Raw genomic sequence first — 18,239 nt, 5'->3', positions numbered from 1 at the left:
TTTTAACTTAACCTGTTTTTATCCATCAGTTTGCCTTGGAGACTTTTACTTTCATTCTGTGCATCCTCCTGTACTGTTTCCTCCGTGTCTGCCTGCCCAGTCCCCAAAGCTGGCTGCCCCCCTGTCAGGCCCCTGTCTATCATTTTCTCTCTGCTAGCTCCACCTACCTGCCCTCTAACTGTCTATTGGCCATTCAGCTTTTTATTAGTTCAATCAGGTGCCTTAGGCAGGCAATGTGAAACAGCAGCACATCTTGCTACTGGCCATTCAACTCTTTATTAGATCAATGAGGTGCTTTAGACAGGCAAAGTAACAGCTTCACAGTTAAACAAATGCAGCATAAACAAAAGCAACACACCTTTACATAATTAAACAAATGCTGCATAAACAAATACATCTTCACATAGTTAATTATTCTGCAACACAAATAGATGCAACACATCTTTACATAGTTAAACAAATATTCTATTCCACAACAAAAGAGTGCAGATGTTTCCAGAGACCAGAGGAGGGCATCAGATCCCTTGAAGCAGAAGTTGCAGCAGGTATGAGCTGCCTGATGTGGGTGTTGGGAATTAAATTCAGGTCCTTCTAAAGAGCAGTCAACTCTCATAAGCTCTGAGCCACCTCTCCACTCCTCTAATTCCTCATGTACTCACAAGGATGGTCTTGAACTCCTACCCTGACTGCCAAGTGCTGAAATTACTGGCTTCCATTTTCAGCAGTGTCTGAGTTAGGGTTTCTATTGCTGCCATGAAACACCATGACCAAAATGCAAGTTGGAGAGGAAAGGGTTTCTTAGGTTTACACGTCAGCATTGCTGTGCATTATTGAAGGAAGTCAGGGCAGGAACTCAAACAGGGCAGGATCCTGCAGCAGGGGCTGATGCAGAGGCCATGGAGAAATGCTGCTTACTGGATTGCTCAACCCACCTTCTTAGCCAACCCAGGCCCACCAGCCCTGGGATGGCACCATCCACCACAGGCTGGGCCCTCCTCCCTCTCATCACCAGTTGAGAAAATGCCTTACAGCTGGCTCTCAAGGAGGCCTTTCCTCAGATGAGGCTCCTTCCTCTGATGACTCTATACAGCTTGTGTCAAGTTGACACACAAAACCACCCAGCACAAACTGAAAATTTTTGTGAAATATAAAAACCAGATTACTTCTTTCAAATCAAAGTGGAGGTTCCCTTGCCAAGTTACAGACATGTTTGAATGTGAAACACCCGTACAGGATTCCAAAAATTTCTCAATGAATAAAAGGATGCAGAATAGCTCATTAGCGTTTTTGTTATATTGAGTTAAATGTACTACTAAAATCAGTCTCATCACTTCTTGGCCTTTCTACACTGATCAATGTGAAAACCAATTTATCTATTCATTTACTTCCCCAAACTCAGAGTAAACCAGTCTGGCCTTGAACTCACAGACTCCTGAGTGCTGGGATTAATGATATTCACCACCACTCCAGGCGTTGTTTTGTTTCCTCTAAAAGACTTATTAGTAAAAAGTCTGCGGCTAGCATCATTTCCCACTGGAAATGAGACTACGGCAGGGTACAGGGAGCCAGGAAGGCCCGGAGTGAAGACTGCATTATATCGCCACAAACAGTGGCAGTTAATTTTTGGTTGTTTTTTTCGAGACAGGGTTTTCTCTGCGTAGCCCCGGCTGTCCTCGCACTCAAGAGCTCCGCCTGCCTCGGCCTCCGGAGCGCGCCACCGCGCCCGGCCCCGGAAGCGAATTTTCCAACAGGTTGGAAAACGTGTAGACAGGACCCAAACCCTGGTCCGTCGACGAACTTGACTCCTTTCAGACCGGGACTCCGTCCTGTATCCCCTCCCCGCCGCGCCATTTTGCCTCAGGGGTGACCCAAACGTTCGCCACGTTCACCAGCCTCCTCAACCGCGACCCTCGAAGCCAGGAATCGCTCAGAGCAGCTCCCGGAAACGCTCATCAGCTGACAGACAGACGCCAGAGCCGCTACCGCCGTTCTTCCCCTTTACGCTTTTCACACTGTGAAAAGCCCCGCCTTCCTTGTGCCACACTAGCCAATCACCTCTCAGAGGCCTACGTAAGCCCCGCCCTTTGAGCGCGGGTCAATCACTGCGAGTTCGGGTTCCGTTCTTTCTGCGCTCTTGAGTGAGAGTCGCGCGCCCCCGTTCGGCCGTTGGTGGCTCTGCTCTCTGTGGGGTGTGTCTACCGGAAGATCAGGACGGGGGCGGGTCACGCCGGTGCGGTAACCCTTGGGATTGGACAAGAGAAGTTCCGCGCTCTAACTCCGCCCACCCCGGCGCAAGATATTCGAATCGGTGACGCTAGGGATTGGTTCCGGATGGACACATTAGGAAGCTGAGAGATTGTCGTTCCGCCTCCCGTGAACCGTGAAGAGGGAGCTTCTCTGATTGGTCTGCGGGCAGAGGCGGGAGCCGGAAGACGCCTCAGGATTGGCTGACCGGGCTCACGCGCCGTCATAGATGCTTAGCGGCGATTGGCTGGAGGGTGGAGTCGGCTATTTGAAGGCAGCGCGCGGACCCGAGACGCTCTTTAGAGAGAAGAGTTGGAGTCGCCGAGAGGTACTGTCTCGCAGACCTCCTCTTCTCAGTCGCCATTGCCTCCGCAGGACACCGAAGAAGGCTCCACTGCAGCTGTGACCCCCTGGCGAGACCATGGCCAAGGTGTCGGTGCTGAACGTGGCTGTCCTGGAGAACCCGAGCCCTTTCCACAGCCCCTTCCGGTTCGAGATCAGCTTCGAATGCAGTGAGGCCCTGTCAGACGGTGAGGCTGGGCCTGTGCAGGGGACCCCAAGCCCTCGTGCCCTCGCTTTTGCCACCCCCAGTTTCCCCGGGAACTTGTCCCCTCGGCCAGCTGAAGGTCTCTTTGGTGATTTCCCCCATGGCCCAACTCCGACGCCTCGGCGGATACGACCCTGTGCGGAGGCGCCCCTCGTCCCGCTCCGCTTCTCCTTGGCGTCTTCCCAATGTTTAGACTGCAGTTTCGTGCCTGTTTCCGCGTAGGAAACCTCCCAGCTACCCCTCTCTTCTGTGGGAGCCCAGCCTCCAAGACCCTCCCCCTACTTTCCGGTGGACACCATTTCCGCAGACCAGCAGACCCTCCTGTTGTCACCCTGTCTGCCCATGGCAAGACCTCTTCCACCCCATTTGTGTCCCAACAATACCTTCCCCAGACGACTCCACATTTGTCCCTAGCAACTCCTGCTCGCCAACTGTAACGTCACGGCTGTTGACCAGACCAGGGCCTCTTTTTAGGTTAGTACCAAATGCTACGCATGGGATGGGATCTTCTGGCTCCAGTCTTTTAGATACCTTGGCCTTCCCAGCTCCTGGGATTGGATGCACACTCGGGTTCGAGGTGGTACAGCCAGGCAGGCCCCTGCCAGTTTTGAGATTTCTACCAGCTTCCAGCAGACTCAGTGCAAGGAGTCCCTCATTCCTTTTGGTGGGCTGACCTGGTCTGGGGAGTGAGTGGACTGGGCAAACAGGGATGGGGTTCAACTTCAGTCAGCTGGGGAGGGAGTCACTGGCTTCTGTGACTCACAGAATGACTTAATTCATCTGCAGAATATAAAGGTGGACATAGCTCTCATCTTAGATGACAGGACAGGGGCCACAAAGAGAAAAAGACCTTTGAAATAGTCTGTGAACACATGAGGTCACTTTGGAGTCTCAGCTCCACAGCAAGGCAATGTAGTATGTTTAATAAAAACCCAGAGACAGATTTTGAGGTTAAAGCTGAAGATCAGAGAAGCAAAGTGGCCAGCCACTGGCTCTTCCCTGTGCCTCAGAAGGAAAGGGCGATCCTGTGTGCAGATTGCATCTCCAGGCTTTGCTGCCCCTCAGACTGCACACCCTTGCCGCCTCCCGCCTTGTGTTCCTCTCTAGTGCTGGGATTAAAGGAGTAGGATCCCAAGTGCTGAGATCACCTTTGTGTGAGCTCTTTCTCAATTTCATGTAGCTCAGGGTGACCTTGAACTAACAGTTCTCTCTGTCTCCCAAGTGCTGGGATTAAAGGTGTGTACCACCACTGCCTGGCCTCTATAGCTAGCTACTGTGGCTAGCCTTGCACTCTGGTCTTCAGGAAAGCTTTGTTATATCACAAACAAAATATTACCACAAGGCAAGCCCTGCTTTCAGGACGAAACACTTGTCATTTCCTATTGAGGGTTGAAAGGTGGAGCTCTGAGAGGCTAGGTTGTGACAACTGGTGCCTCTTGGTGGCTGTTGGTTGGTGTTCAGACATATTCAGCCTCTTCTGTTCACTTGGAGCTGCTATATTGTGTGCTTGGGGTGGACCACTGGCTCAGCCTCCCTAGTTTCTCCTTAAGTTTAAAAGAATCTACTTGTGACTAACTATAGAATAAGCTGGGTTAAATCCTTGCTAAAACAAGGCAGAGTGTGAATAAATAAGTAAAAGGTAGGGTGACAATGTGGGATAAGATTTATTTGGAAGCCAAGTGGAGACAAGGGAATCACAGTTCCCAGACATTGAGAGAGCAGGTTTCATTCAGCCTGAGTGTGCTCCTTGCATTTAAAAATGGTTGCATGGTCATTGCTTAATATTACTTGGATTCCTTATTTATAGAATTAGGACATCAAGGCTAAAGTCAGCTGCTGGCCACTTTAATAGGAGCAGGGTGATTTATCCAAGTCAACCAGACAGTAAAGTGTTACCACTGAAGTTTATTTCTGAGTTCAGATTGTTTTTTAATTTTATTTTTTGAATTAAATTTGTCTGTGGGTGTGGACTAGAGACAACTGCTCTTCATCGCTCTGCACCTTTTTTTAGGATTTTATTTTATTTGTGTGTGTGTGTGTGTTGTCTGCATAGATTTATGGCACCACTTGAGTGCCTGGTACCCACAGAGTTTAAAAGAAGGAGCTGGATGTCCTGGAACTGGAGTTACAGACTTTGGGAGTCACCATTCAGGTGGTGGGAATCTACCTGGCCTCTTCGAGAGAAGCTAGTGCTCCTAACCCATGGTCTGTATGGTCTGTCTCCAGCCCTGTTCTACCTATTTTGGTGTCTCTACAAAACCTGAGCTCCAACACTGCTAGGCTGGCTGCCTAATAAGCCAGGGATCCACCATCTCTTCCTTCTTAGTAGTGGGGTTTTCGTTTCTTTTTTGTTTGTTTGTTTAAGATTTATTTATTTATTACATATACAGTGTTCTGCCTACGTGCCAGAAGAGGGCACAAGATTGATATGTAGATGGTTGCTGGGTATTGAACTCAGGACTGCTGGGTGAGCAGTCAGTGCTCTTAACCTCTGAGCCATCTCTCCAGCCTCTTTTGTTTGTTTTTTGAAACAGAGTTTCATTACATAGTTCTGGCTGCCTAGAACTTGCTATAAAACCAAGCTGGCCTTGAACTCACAGATCTTTGATCTGCTTATCTCTGCCTCCCCAGTGCTGGGATTAAAGGCATGCACCACCACACTTGACACACACACACACACCCTGTGTTTGTGTATTGGGGTGGTGTATGCATAGGAGTCCCTGGATGATCCTCTATAGTTAGTTTGAGCCTCCTGACATAGGTGTTAGGAATCAATATTGGATTTTAACCTTGAGCTATTTCTCTAGCAGCCTGAACTCAGGCTTTCATAGGAAACACTTTATCTGCTGAGACGTCTAGGCAGCTCCTAGATTCCTTATCTTTTCTCAGTCCTAGAAGGGAAGAAAACTGTTTACTTGTAGGTCTTTTTGTTTATGTGTATTTTGCTTGCTTGTATGTATATATACCACATGCACATCTGGTGCCTGCAGAGGCCAGAAGAGGTTGCCAGGTTCCCTGAACTGGAAATAGAGACAGTGTGAGCCACCACATGGGCCTGGGAATCAAACCTGAGTCCTCTGTAAGAGTAGATAGTGTTCTTAAATGCTGAGCCATCTCTCCAGTCCTTACTTGTAAGGTTTGTTTTTGATTTTTGTATTTTTTTATCTGGAGGGGGGTAAGGGTTCTGTGTGTGTGTGGCATCTCTTGTTTTTGTGTAGAAATCAAACCCTGGATCATATACATGCTCAACAGTGGCTCTTCCCGTTGAGCTGTGTTGCCAGCCCAACAGAAGTTTAGAAGTAGAACATATTAGGAGTGGCCATAGAATTTCTTGTCAGCGGGACTCTTTGAAAAGATGGAAGAGGGCACTTCTGCTCCAAGTTATGCTGGTTGACTCTGTTGTATACAAGATACTCTGACTGACATGCAAGATGGCTTCCTCTTCTTCTTGGCCTGATTTCCATGAGTCATGAAGAAGTCGCTTCCTTATATTTTGACACTATCTACTGAAACCTGACAAGCTCCCTTCAGCCCTGGACAACTACCCCCCCCAAAAAAAAAGCCCAAGCCCTGTGGTCGCCTCTGACCAGCATCTGCAAGAAGACAGTTCCAAGGTTTGGGTCAGCATTTAGAGCATTTGACCCAGCTTTGCTCTTTTTCAGCTGAAAATTTCAATAGGCACCAGTTGAATAAGTCAAAGAAACCAGATTTTGTGCACCAAAGTTGACCTGTATAATGAACCAAAGGCTAGGCAATAAATATACCAAAGTTTACGAAAAGAGAATAGTGTGCACAGGGATACCCTAACATTCAAATAGATGCCTGAGCTACATAGGGAAACCTGGTCTTAGAGGAACAGTAATTCTGGCACTTAGGTGTGAGGTGAGGAGGGTGATGACAGGAGGATTGGAAGTTCAAGGTCAACTTTAGCATCGTGTTAAGTTCCAAGTTAGTCTAGGCTGCCTTAAACTCTCTCAAGAAAGCAAGCAAGCAAAGACCAGTGCATGGTGGTACACACCTTTAATTCCAGCACCAGGAATCAGAGACAGGTGATTTGCAGGGCCACATAGTGAAACCCTGTTTCAAGAAATAAAGGAGGGAGAAAAGGTATGGGCTGAGGGGTAGATCATTAATGACACTTTTGTCTAGCATGTGTGAAGTTGTGGGTTTTGTCCCCAGTGCTGCCTAAAATGAGCTCAACTTACTTATCTCGATAATTTTTACATGTCTTTAGTAATGTTTTCAGCTTTGGTTTTGTTTTTCCCAAATAGTAAAAGGTGTATCTTAGCAGGGGTCATCATGACTTTGGACATCAAAACAAAAGAGCATTGGGCTAGGGAAGTGGCTTCAGTGGGTAAGTGTTGTGGAGACAAGAGAACCCCCAGAGCTCTGTGTCTGCTGACATGTGCTGTACTTAAGGTGGTCCTTTATCTTCATACACCTCATGACTCAGGCACACCCATATTCACGTGCATGTAAACACATTATACACATACTGAAAAACAAAAATAGTGGGCACTTTTAGTCCTAGTACTTGAGAGGGAGAAGCAAGAGGATCTTTTTGAGTTCAAGGTCAACCTGTTTTATACAATGGGATCTTGTCTCAAAAAAAAGAGAAACCCAATCCTCTATTTGGTCAGTGTGAGTTTATACTGTATGAATGACTGATGGTTCAAACCTACTTTTGAAGAAATAGTCCTCACCATTGGCTCAGAAACCCCTCAGGTGCTCAAGGGCCTTGTACGTAGAACCTGCACATAAACAGAGTCTCCAAAAGACATTTATTCGTATGTTTTTGGGTTTTTTTTTGAGGGGGGCAGGATCTATGAAGCCTAGGTTGGTCTTGAACTTAATATGTAACAAGAGTCTAGTCTTTACTTCCGGATCCTCCTACCTGCATCTCCAAAATGCTAAGTTACAGGTGTGTGCCACAACAACCAGCCCCTCTCTATAGACCTACTACTCATCTACAAGTGACTTTGTTCTTTTTCCATTTTTTAGGGAAGACTAGGCACACAGGTTGTATACAGTGGAATTCCTAGGTTGATGTTGGCAATAATCTTCAGTTGCTCTTCTTTCTTATTCATTGAGACAGGGTCTCTCAAACCCAGATGGTGATGGTATGGCTAATCTTACTAGCTGATTTGTCGTAGGGATCTCTTATGTCCACCTTCCAAGGCTAAAGTTAAAATAGGTGGGATACTGTGCCCTTTTCACATGCTCACACAGAAGCACTGTAATTACTGAGCAGTCTCCTCAGCCCTATGTGACTTATTCTTAGTGTCAGTGATGTAGAAGTAACTGTTTTACTAAATTGTTTAGAGAATAATTCCAGCACTAGAGAGGCAGAGTTATGTGGATCTCTGAGGTTGAGACCAGTAGGGATAAATAGTGTGAGAATACATGACAAAAAAGAAAAGTTGTATGTATTCATGTTCAGTACAGACTTGTTTTTGTGTTTGGCCCTGGGGATGGAACCCAGGCATCACGCGTGCTAGAGGAGCACTCCATCCCTGGGCCATGCCTCCAGCCCCAGATTGATATTTACTGTCTGTGGTGATTGGTGGAGTTTATGGTTACAGAACCATAGGTGCTAAAAGCTGAGTATATAGGCCAGGTGTGGTGGCACAAGCCTTTAATACCAGCACTGAGGAAGCAGAACTCTGTGAGTTCGAGCTCAGCCTGGTCTACAGAGCGAGTTCCAGGACAGCCAGGACTGTTTTACAGAGAAACCCTGACTCCAAAAAAAAAAGTTGAATATATTTTGAAATGAAATCTTGAGTTTCTCTGTTGTGTGAGGAAATGACTCAGGGAGGACCTGACTTTGACTGTTCATCACTCAGGTAAAATTAGGGAGGGAGAAGTAGGTACAGACCAGTGGATTCCCAAGGCTCACTGGCCACCAGCCCAGCTGACACAGAAAGCTCCAGATTCAATGAGAGACTCACATGGGCTCACACTTGTATTCCTAATACTTGGAAGGCTTGCAGGAACATTGTGAGCTCTGGACCAGTCTGTACTACACAGGAAGACCCTGTTGTTTGTTCCTTTGTTTCTACATGTGTTATGTGTGTGCTAATGCATGTAGAGGTCAGAGGACAACTTGATGGGGTTAGTTCTCTCCTTTCCTCCCCATGTGTTTTCTGGAGATTAAGCTTGGTCGTTAGGTTTCCTGGCAAGTGCCTTAACCCTCAGAGCCATCTCTCAGGCCCAGCCCTATCTTTTTTTTTTTAAAGCTGTGTTTCACGTGCTGAGATTAAAGGCATGTACCAGTGTGATTCTATCTTTTGAAGAAAGAAAATATAAAATAGAACTTTATCAAATTTAAAATTATTGCAGTTTATAGGCCCTTTGTTTCAGGCATTTGTTTTCACAGATGGTTTGATCAACTCTACTTTTTAGTCAGTATTTTATGTGGTCTTTGTGAATTCTTGAGTCTGTCTGGCCTATGGCAAGAAGGAGCTTCACTGTCTACTTGCTTTCCACATACACTTCGCAGACTAAGCAAGGTCAGGTGCCTTGGGGACACAAAGGACTGTCCTGTGTCAAGCCTTCCTTCCAGCATATTAATTAGATGTGTGAATATATGACTCCATGAGTTTTGGGGAAAGGGCCTGAAGTTTGACAGAGCATCTTAGCAATTAAGAGCTGTCCTTCCAGAAACATTGATTCTTTTTTATTCTTCTTTTTGGTATTTCCAGACCGTGCTTCTCAGTAACTATGGAGTCAGTCCTAGAACTCGCTCTGTAGACCAGGCTGGCCTCAAACTCACAGATCTGCCTGTCTCTGCCTCCCGAGTGCTGAGATTAAAGGCGTGCGCCACCAATGCCCAGCCAGAAACACTGGTTCTCATGTGTCACTTATTTTTACAAAACTAATGCATGGGGCTCTACAGCACCTTTTTGGTATGTGCAGGCCCTGAGTTTCATCCCCAGCACTGCAAAGAAGTAAATAGCTAGGGGCAGCTAGAAAGATGGTTCAGCAGTTAGAAAACTGATCATTTTTCCAGAGAACCCAGGTTCAGTTCCCAGCACCCACATGGTGGTTAACAACCATCCAGTTCCACCAGCCCCAAAACCATCTTCTGGCTTCCATGGGCTTGAGGCACCAAAGGGTACACAGACATACATACATGCAAAACACCCATACACGTAAAAACAACCTTTGGAAGAACACTTAGGAAAATAAAGCTTAAAAAATGAAATATTGTGCTCACTTCAGCAGCATACATACTAAAATCAGAATGGTACAGAGAAGATTGGCATGGGATGACATGAAAATTCATGAAGCGTTCAAAAGAAAAAAAAAGGAAAAAATGTTATAGCTAAATAAAATTTCCCAGAGATGCTAAGGCTAGAGTTTGAACCCTGGTGAACCACAGGCATGGGGGCACCTAGAAGGACCTAGGTGGAACTGTAAGGGACAAGGGAGTGGGTGTATTGAGGAAGGCTTTGGGGCTCACGTGACAAACCTCCATAGTATTATCTGGTGTCAGTGTGCTTCCAGTGTTAGCTGCCTGTGCCTCACTGGACCAAGGGCCAAGCAGCTTCCAAGAGCATGCTCCCTGTGAAAACCTCAGCTTGTGCAATTTTTCCCAGCTGCTGGAGTAGTTAGTGGTTGTGTAATTTCAAAGAGTCTAAAATAAGTTCTGGGTCTGAGGCCAAGCTTCTCTGTACTAGCATGACCTTGGCCCTCCTGCAAGAGGCTGTGGACACCAGGGATTGCCTGAGATTGCTTTCATCTCTTTTGGGTTTACCCCAGGACTGAGCCCCCTTAATGGTGGAGCGCCAAGTCAGGTTTTGGAGGTATGCCCTGTCATGCAGCATTTGCTAGCAGAGTCTGTCCCACAAATGTGCACAAGTAGGCATGTTGTTGGTACCAGATGTGGATAACTTTGGGGCAAGTTGATTCCTCCGGCAGCTTTGCCTTTCCCCTCCTGCCACCTGGCTCTCCTGCTGGATTGGAATCTGCCACTCCGCCCCAGTTGTCGAGGGATCTGCTCTACTTGGTGGCACCAATCCTGTAAAAGAGGCTGCTTCCTATCCAGAGACCAGGGTCCTTGAGTAGCCCAACTCCCTGCTCCTTCCACGAGCCAGTGTCACAGGACTCTTGAGTCAGCCTATACTATATGGTTCCTCTCTGCTACTGAGAAGCCTAAGTTTCCCTGGAAGGCCAGAATCAAGGTCACCTGGCCCAGTTAGGCTTACAGGAAAAATGTCTCCACTAAAGTAGAGCTACATACTTGATCTAATTCAGGACTGTGGTGCTTGAGCCTACTGTCCAGCAAACACTTAGTACATACAACCTTCTAATATATTGAGATGTGCCTAAAAATAACAGGAAGACCCTTGCCTTGCTCTCCAGCTACTGTTAGTCCTCAACGCCCCCCCTTTTCTGCTTGCAGACCTGGAGTGGAAGATCATTTATGTTGGCTCAGCTGAGAGTGAGGAGTTTGATCAGATCCTAGACTCAGTGCTGGTGGGCCCTGTCCCTGCTGGAAGGCATATGTTCGTCTTTCAGGTAAGGAGGTACCTTGATTTCTAGAAATGTTTCAGTCTGGAGATGAAGCCCAGGGCCTGACATATACTAGACATACATTCTACTACTGAGCTACTAGAACATTCCTCTTTTACCTGAAAGCACCCTGGTTTTAGCAGTCAGGTTTAAGTTCAAACCTGAACTTGAGCTGGTACTGGTGACTCAGTTCTTTTTTGTTTGTTTGTTTTTGGTTTTTTGAGAGAGGGTTTCTTTGTGGCTTTGGAGGCTGTCCTGGAACTAGCTCTTGTAGACCAGGCTGGTCTCGAACTCACAGAGCTCTGCCTGCCTCTGCCTCCTGAGTGTTGGGATTAAAGGCATGTGCCACCACCACCCAGTGGTGACCCAGTTCTTTAATCCAGCTACTCAGGATGAGGCAGGAGGACCACAAGTTCAAGACCTGCCTAAGTCATGCGTCCTGGTTGACTGCCAGGGACGTCTATTCTTCAAGGATCGCTACTCTAGATTCACTCCACCTCTGGGTCACAGCTCTTAGTGACTTCTGGGCCACTAATTTATGATCTTTTCACAGGAATTGTATGATACCAAACCCGTGAACAAGGTTCATGGATATTAAACTACTCCCCTCAAGGATTACAGGGTTTTGTTGTTACTTGTTCATCAGTCAGAAATGAGCATATACCTATAAGCCCAGCACGCAGTTTGGAATCAGCCTGGGCTATGCAGCAAGACTGTGTCTCATTTTTTTTTTTAAAGGATTTATTACATATACAGTGTTCTGCCTACATACCAGAAGAGGGCACCAGATTGAATTGTAGATGGTTGTGAGCCACCATGTGGTTGCTTAACCTCTGAGCCATCTCTCCAGTCCCAAGACCCTGTCTCAAATACCTTACTAGTAAATGTTGACTCATGAAATCAGCCAGTAGCACTAACCATATCTGAACTAAGGTCACCCAACGCAGATTTTCTTCATAAGCTGCTTTTACACAGGCAGCACTTCATCATTTGGGGATCTTATTTATTTTGTTGTTTACTGTATGATGTAAATCTTTACTCATTGATTACATTTTAAGACATCTCAATAAATAAATCATTTGGCATCGGTGAACTAAATATTTGCATATATAATGAAGAATCAAGCAAGCTCAATTTCTACTAAAGGTGTAGCTGAGTTTAGTAGAAGTGTAGCTCAGTAAGTGGAAGGCTGCAGTAGAAAGATTGCTTCAGGTTCAAGGCTAGCCTAGGCTACACAGTCAAATGCTGTTAAAATAATTAGGCAAGGTGTAGTACACCTTTAATCTGAACACCTAGGAGGCAGAGACAGGCAGATCTCTGAGTTTGAGGCCAGCCAAGGCTACATAGTGAGACCTTGTCCCAGTGAACAAAAAAATAAAAGGGAGTTCATATTCTGCCTTGAGATTTTGGTAATGTGGCAAAGAAAGGTTCCAGAGGGTTCCATTCATGGTTGCTAAGCTCTATGTTTCTAGGCCAGGAGAGAAAATACTGTGGTAGCTGGAATGTGTAGCAGAACTGTTGACATTCTGACAGACAGAAATCAAGCTCACCGTATGAAACTCCTGAATTTCAGCACTAGGTAGACAGTCAAAGGGTTCTTGTACTCCATATTGAAGCAAGAAGGCCAAGTAGCTCCTAGTTTGGCCCCATGTTGGAACCTGAGCACTGGGTTTTCCTTACTTTTTACACATCAGTAAATAATTATGAAAGTATCACACTTGTTGATTTTGAAGTTTCTAGACTTGCAAATGGTGCTGTGTCCAGTCCAGTGTCACTAAGGCTCATTGGCAGGTGCTTAGGAAGTCATGATCCATTACCTCCCTCCTATTATTTCAAGCTACCTGTTCCCCTCACACTCCTGCTCCATGTTCACAGCCAAGGCCTCCTTCCAGAGCATGTAGCCTGGCCATTGAACATGGCCCCACTGGGGATGCTCTGCTCTGTGTCATGGATTTGGTTAGTTGTACATGTTTTCATGTGTATTGGTTTCATACAACACAGCTGCTCCATCCAGAGCCACACACCCTGATCTGTGATTCTGTTCTCTGTTGCTGGGCTTTCAGGATGACTCCTGCCTGGCCTCCCTGCTTCTGCTACAGCCTTCTGCAGCCAGACCTCCACAACCATCACTCTTTTCAGACCTTACCTCCTCTAGACACTGCTCTTTCTCAGGCCCTGAATTGACCCAGTAGGCCTGGGCCTGCCTTGTATCCACCTGACCAACTCCATCTCATCAGTTCCTTTATGCACTACACTCTACCTGAGCACCTTGTCTCCTACTCAAATTCAGCAGTTTTGAATTTATTTTTTTCCAAGGCAGGGTTTCTCTGAAGTTTTGGAAGCTGTCCTGGCTCTTGATCTGTAGACTAGGCTGACTCAAACTCACAGAGATCCGCTGCCTCTGCCTCCTGAGTGCCATGATTAAAGGTGTGCACTACCACCGCCTGGCTGAATTTATTATTGTTACTAGGACTAAGGATGGAAGATAGGGCTCTGCATGATGAACAATCATGTTGCTGAGTCAAATTCACAATGTCTTCACAGTTACCTGCATGATCAGTTTGTCTAGTCCTAGTTCTTAGGTCATCTTTGAGTCATGATTGGCAGTGCTAAAGCCCAGGATGTGTTTCCCCAGGCTGATGCCCCAAACCCATCCCTCATTCCTGAGACAGACGCCGTGGGTGTGACTGTGGTTCTCATCACCTGCACCTACCATGGACAAGAGTTCATCCGTGTGGGCTACTATGTCAACAATGAGTACCCAAACCCAGAGCTTCGGGAGAACCCACCCCCAAAGCCAGACTTCTCACAGGTGAGCTCTGTCTCTGCATTTCCTGCTTTAGACAGGACAGTTCCTTTACAGCTGAGGGGGATGGGAGCCCAGGTCAGTGAAGGTTAACAGGTCATGCTGTCTCTGAGCTAGAGCTAGGATAGAGCAAGTCTTTTCTTCCTGAGGTATGCCTGACAGGATCAGAGCTAGAGCTAGGGGGAGTGTAGCACACTGTGATCCCAGCACCCCAGTCCGAAGAAATCTGAGCTGCAAGTATTGTTAGGAGACTAGCCTCCTCTGCATACTGAGTTCCAGACCAACCTAGGCTGCACAGCAGGACCCTGTTTCCAGGCTCTGTGTGTGTGTGTGTGTGTGTGTGTGTGTGTGTGTGTGTGTGTGTGTGTGTTCTTGCAAAGGACCTAGGTTTGATTCCTAGCAACCACATGGTGGCTCATAGCCACCTTTAATTCCAGTTTCAGGGGATCTATACCTTCTTCTAACCTCCATGGGGATTAGGCACAAATGTAACAAATAGACATATGTATAGGCAAAACATTTATACAATAAAAATAAAGATTCTTTTTAATTAAATAGGCTGGAGAAAGGACTTAGCAGTTAAGAAACTTGCTGTTCTTCAGAGCTTAGGTTCAGTTTTCAGCACCCACATGGTGGCTGTTAATCCAGTTCTAGGGCATCTGTGCCCTCTTCTGGTCACCAAAGGCACCAGGCACACACATGATGCACAGATAAATGTATAACCAGACACCCATACACATAAAAGTTTTTAAAAATCATGCTAAGCATGGTAGTGCACACTTTTAACCCCAGCACTTTGGAGACAAAGGCAGGCAGATCTCTGAGTTCCAGACTAACCTGGTCTACATAGTTGAGACTCTCTCAAAACAACCCAAAAAACGAATGAACAAGCCAAGCAAAACCAGTATGAGGAAGGCCCTGTTCCTACTCCATGTGTACAAGCATCTTTTGAGCTCAAAGTGGAGGTCTGAGGGAACCGTGGCCCTTAGGTGATAGGGACTGACATTCTTCTTGTTCCAGTTACAGCGGAACATCTTGGCTTCTAACCCCCGAGTGACCCGATTCCATATCAACTGGGACAACTCAGACAGGCTGGAGGCCATAGAGAACCAGGACCCCAACCTGGACTTTGGCCTTCCCCTCAATTGCACTCCCATCAAAAGCCTGGGCCTCCCTAGCTGCATCTCTGGCCTCCTCCCAGAGAACTCCATGGACTGCATCTGATGGGGGCCAGGCTGGTCCTAGTAGGACCATGGCCAGTCTCCTTGCACACCTGGAGGAGACCTACAGGCCCTCATACTTGATCATCTCAAGGATTTGGGGGCCACCAGCTGCCTCCAGACCTGTCAGCCCCAAGGAAAATATGGACCCCAGCCTCTCAGCTCAGGCCCAGAAGAACCATCTCACTCCTGACCCACCAGCCTCTAAGAAGCAGGTACTCATTATGCTCATTCTTTGTATCATTTTTCCTTCTACACTCTCAGTGCCTCTGAGAAGCTCTCTGAACATCACCTTTCATGAGGCTTGTTTGGGTGATGCTTGGCTAGCCTTTGGCTAAAGGCTGTCACTCCTTGTCACTCCAGTTCTCAGGGTCTCAGGCAAGGAAGACTGTTTAAAAGGCAGACTTGGTACCACTACTGTCCTTCCAGGGTATCTAGGTCATTTAGTCTAACCACTGCTAGAAAACTCTCCAAAGGTAAGCTCCCCTGGCCATGAAGGGATGGCAGGTACTTTGGTCACAGCCACCTTCTAATCTCGTGACAGAGCCTGGCTTTCTGAGAGTGTTGCTTTGGGTAGGAGGCATGTTGGAGGTCCTGCTTCGTGGAGTCATCAGGGTTTGCTTTGATGACATGTTCTCATGAGCTACCCAGTACTCCAGGATAAGAAGGCATTGGCAGGCTGACCTGAGAAACTTCACTCCATCTACCCTTACCCTAAGCCCTGGGTCCCCTTGCTGCTGCTACATGGATGCTGTTGTGATTGCAATGTGTATATGAAAATGCTTTTATATTAAAAGTTTTGGTTGGTTTAAAAATAAAAGCACTTCATCTAGATTGTCTGGTTCTGCCTTTTTTCTGTCCCCCTGGGATGCCTAGAACTCTTTATGTAGAACAGGCTGGTCTTAACTCAGAGATTCACTTGCCCTTGCCTCTGGGGTGCTACATCAAGAGTGTAAAACACCATAGATGGAGTTTTTTTTGTTTTGTTTTGTTTTTCCTGAGACAAGACTTCTCTGTGTAGCCTTGGCTGCCTGGAACTTGGTTGGCCTAAAACTCGGAGATCCACCTGCCTCTGCTTCTCAAGTGTCGGGGTTAAAGGTGTGTCCCACCAGTGCCTGGCCTAAATCCACCTGCCTCTGCCTCCCAAGTGTTAGGATTACAGCTGTGCCCCACCACTCCCAGCTTAGAACATATCTTATGTGTTTGGATATTTTGCCTGTATGACTGTCTGCACCACTTGAGGCCAGGTGTTTGCAGAGGCCAGAAGAGCACTTTGGAGCTTCTGGAACTAGAGCTACAGAGGGTTTGTAAACCTCCATGTGGGAGCTGGGAATTGAACCCATATCCTCTGGAAGAGCAGCCAGTGTTCAAGCCATCTCTCTAGCCTCTGTAATTTATATATACTGTTTCTTTGTCCTGCTGTGTGAGTGGCCTCTTGTCCTGAAAGTGGCTGGTCCTTCTCTTGCTTGCTTCCCTGTTAGTCTCATCTGATTGTACAGTTTGCACCACAAGCTGAGGCTCAAAGACTGTTTTGCTTCACCCAAGCTGAAGTATACCAGCTGTTCAACTGATGACCTTGACCCACAGGCATAGAGCAACATTGTGATCAAGGACACACAGCCACAATCTCCATCATTTCACTTAGCTATGGTGTGACTCCCTGAAACAGAGGTGGGCCATCTGGCTGTTCAGGCAGTTCCCATAATCCACAGGAGCCCTACTCTGGTCTAGTAGCAGGAGTGCATACAGTTGCTGGCTTAGAAAGCCAGACATGAACTGCCGAGCACAGCCTTGAATCTATGGGGTATGCTGCTCAGGACCAGCTAGGCCAGTTACCCTTTATCGTCAGGGAGAGCTAGCCCATTGCCCCTCAGCACCTTCCACCCTGGCCACCCTCTACTGCAGAGGTTCTCTGGTGGGAGTGGGGTTAATTTTGTTTCCCAGAGTACATTTAACAGTGTCTGGAGATGGTTTATGTTGCCCCAGGCAGCAGGAAGATAGAAGTAATACCAGCGTCCAGTGTGTCAGGGTGAACACCAACCTAGTGTGTAGGGGACCCCTCCAGCCCGAGGTCAGTGGCACAGTGGGAAACTGACCATATGTTCTGGCAACGCAGACATGAAAGTACCCTGGACAAGGCACAATGCTTGATGCAGCTGATAAGCATTGTGTTCAACCCCTGCATTGCATAAAAACAGAATTTAACGATGGGCATTGAGAAGGAAAGAGAATGGCTCCCTGCCTGCCCCCAGAGGGCAGGTTACAATAGCGATGTCCAGGCAAATGGAGATTAGTTAAGAGTAAGGAACCAGTCTCACCATTCCTCCTCCATAAAATGGGAGTATGACAGTTCATCATGTACTTGGCCAGTGTCCTTACTACTTTTCAGATGTCTAAGGCTGGGCCACAATAAACGATGGACATTGAGAGTCCCCTCCCAACCTGCTCTCACTTTTGGGTCCAGCATCCTCTTGCAGCTCCGGTTGTGACGAGAGCACACTACGCGAACTCGGAGCTGCCCAGCGTCAGGCCTTATGAATGACGCCGAACGGCGCCCGGCGACCTCTGACCCGCGGCGCCAGTCGGCCCCTCCCCCGCTGGCAGGTGGACAAGCCGCTGCGCCGGCCCGCCGTGGCGTCAATCTCCGCTGGCCCGTGGCCGCTGCCGCACTGGGCAGGGGCGGGAGACTGCAGGGCTCACGGTGCCGCACGGGCGTCCGCTAGGGCCGCCTCCCGCACCTCGCAGCGTCCGCCGCCCGGCTGCCCTCCAGCCGCCACCGCCCCGCCCCGCCCCGCCCGCCGCCCGGGCCGCAGCCTGCGCAGCTGCCCCGCCCTCTCACCCTGGGATTGACACTGACTGGGCTGCGCGTCTCAGCCAATCGGCGGCCTCTCAGGGCGAGCCCCAAGCC

General features: G+C 47.7%; 1 protein-coding gene across 1 annotated transcript; it reads left to right on the top strand.

Moving 5' to 3' along the window:
• The first annotated feature begins 2,168 nt into the window (after positions 1-2,168).
• Asf1b (anti-silencing function 1B histone chaperone) lies at positions 2,169-16,163 on the top strand. Its single transcript, XM_005087560.4, has 4 exons — positions 2,169-2,774; positions 11,196-11,311; positions 13,941-14,117; positions 15,132-16,163. The coding sequence occupies exons 1-4, from the start codon at positions 2,666-2,668 to the stop codon at positions 15,333-15,335; spliced, it is 606 nt and encodes a 201-aa protein (XP_005087617.1). The 5' UTR covers positions 2,169-2,665; the 3' UTR covers positions 15,336-16,163.
• Positions 16,164-18,239: the final 2,076 nt, after the last annotated feature.

This window comes from Mesocricetus auratus, unplaced genomic scaffold (assembly GCF_017639785.1).
Source record: "Mesocricetus auratus isolate SY011 unplaced genomic scaffold, BCM_Maur_2.0 Super-Scaffold_100081, whole genome shotgun sequence".
NCBI lineage: Eukaryota > Metazoa > Chordata > Mammalia > Rodentia > Cricetidae > Mesocricetus > Mesocricetus auratus.
Note: the sequence above shows the minus strand (reverse complement) of the source record. Positions and strands in the feature narration are given on the sequence as shown.

What these genes read in the sequence shown, in the direction of transcription:
- Asf1b (XM_005087560.4), top strand. Translation starts at nt 2,666, where the DNA reads ATGGCCAAGGTGTCGGTGCTGAACGTGGCTGTCCTGGAGAACCCGAGC. An exon ending in CAGTGAGGCCCTGTCAGACG is followed by an intron (nt 2,775 to 11,195) that starts GTGAGGCTGGGC and finishes TTCTGCTTGCAG; the next exon opens with ACCTGGAGTGGAAGATCATT. An exon ending in GGCATATGTTCGTCTTTCAG is followed by an intron (nt 11,312 to 13,940) that starts GTAAGGAGGTAC and finishes GTGTTTCCCCAG; the next exon opens with GCTGATGCCCCAAACCCATC.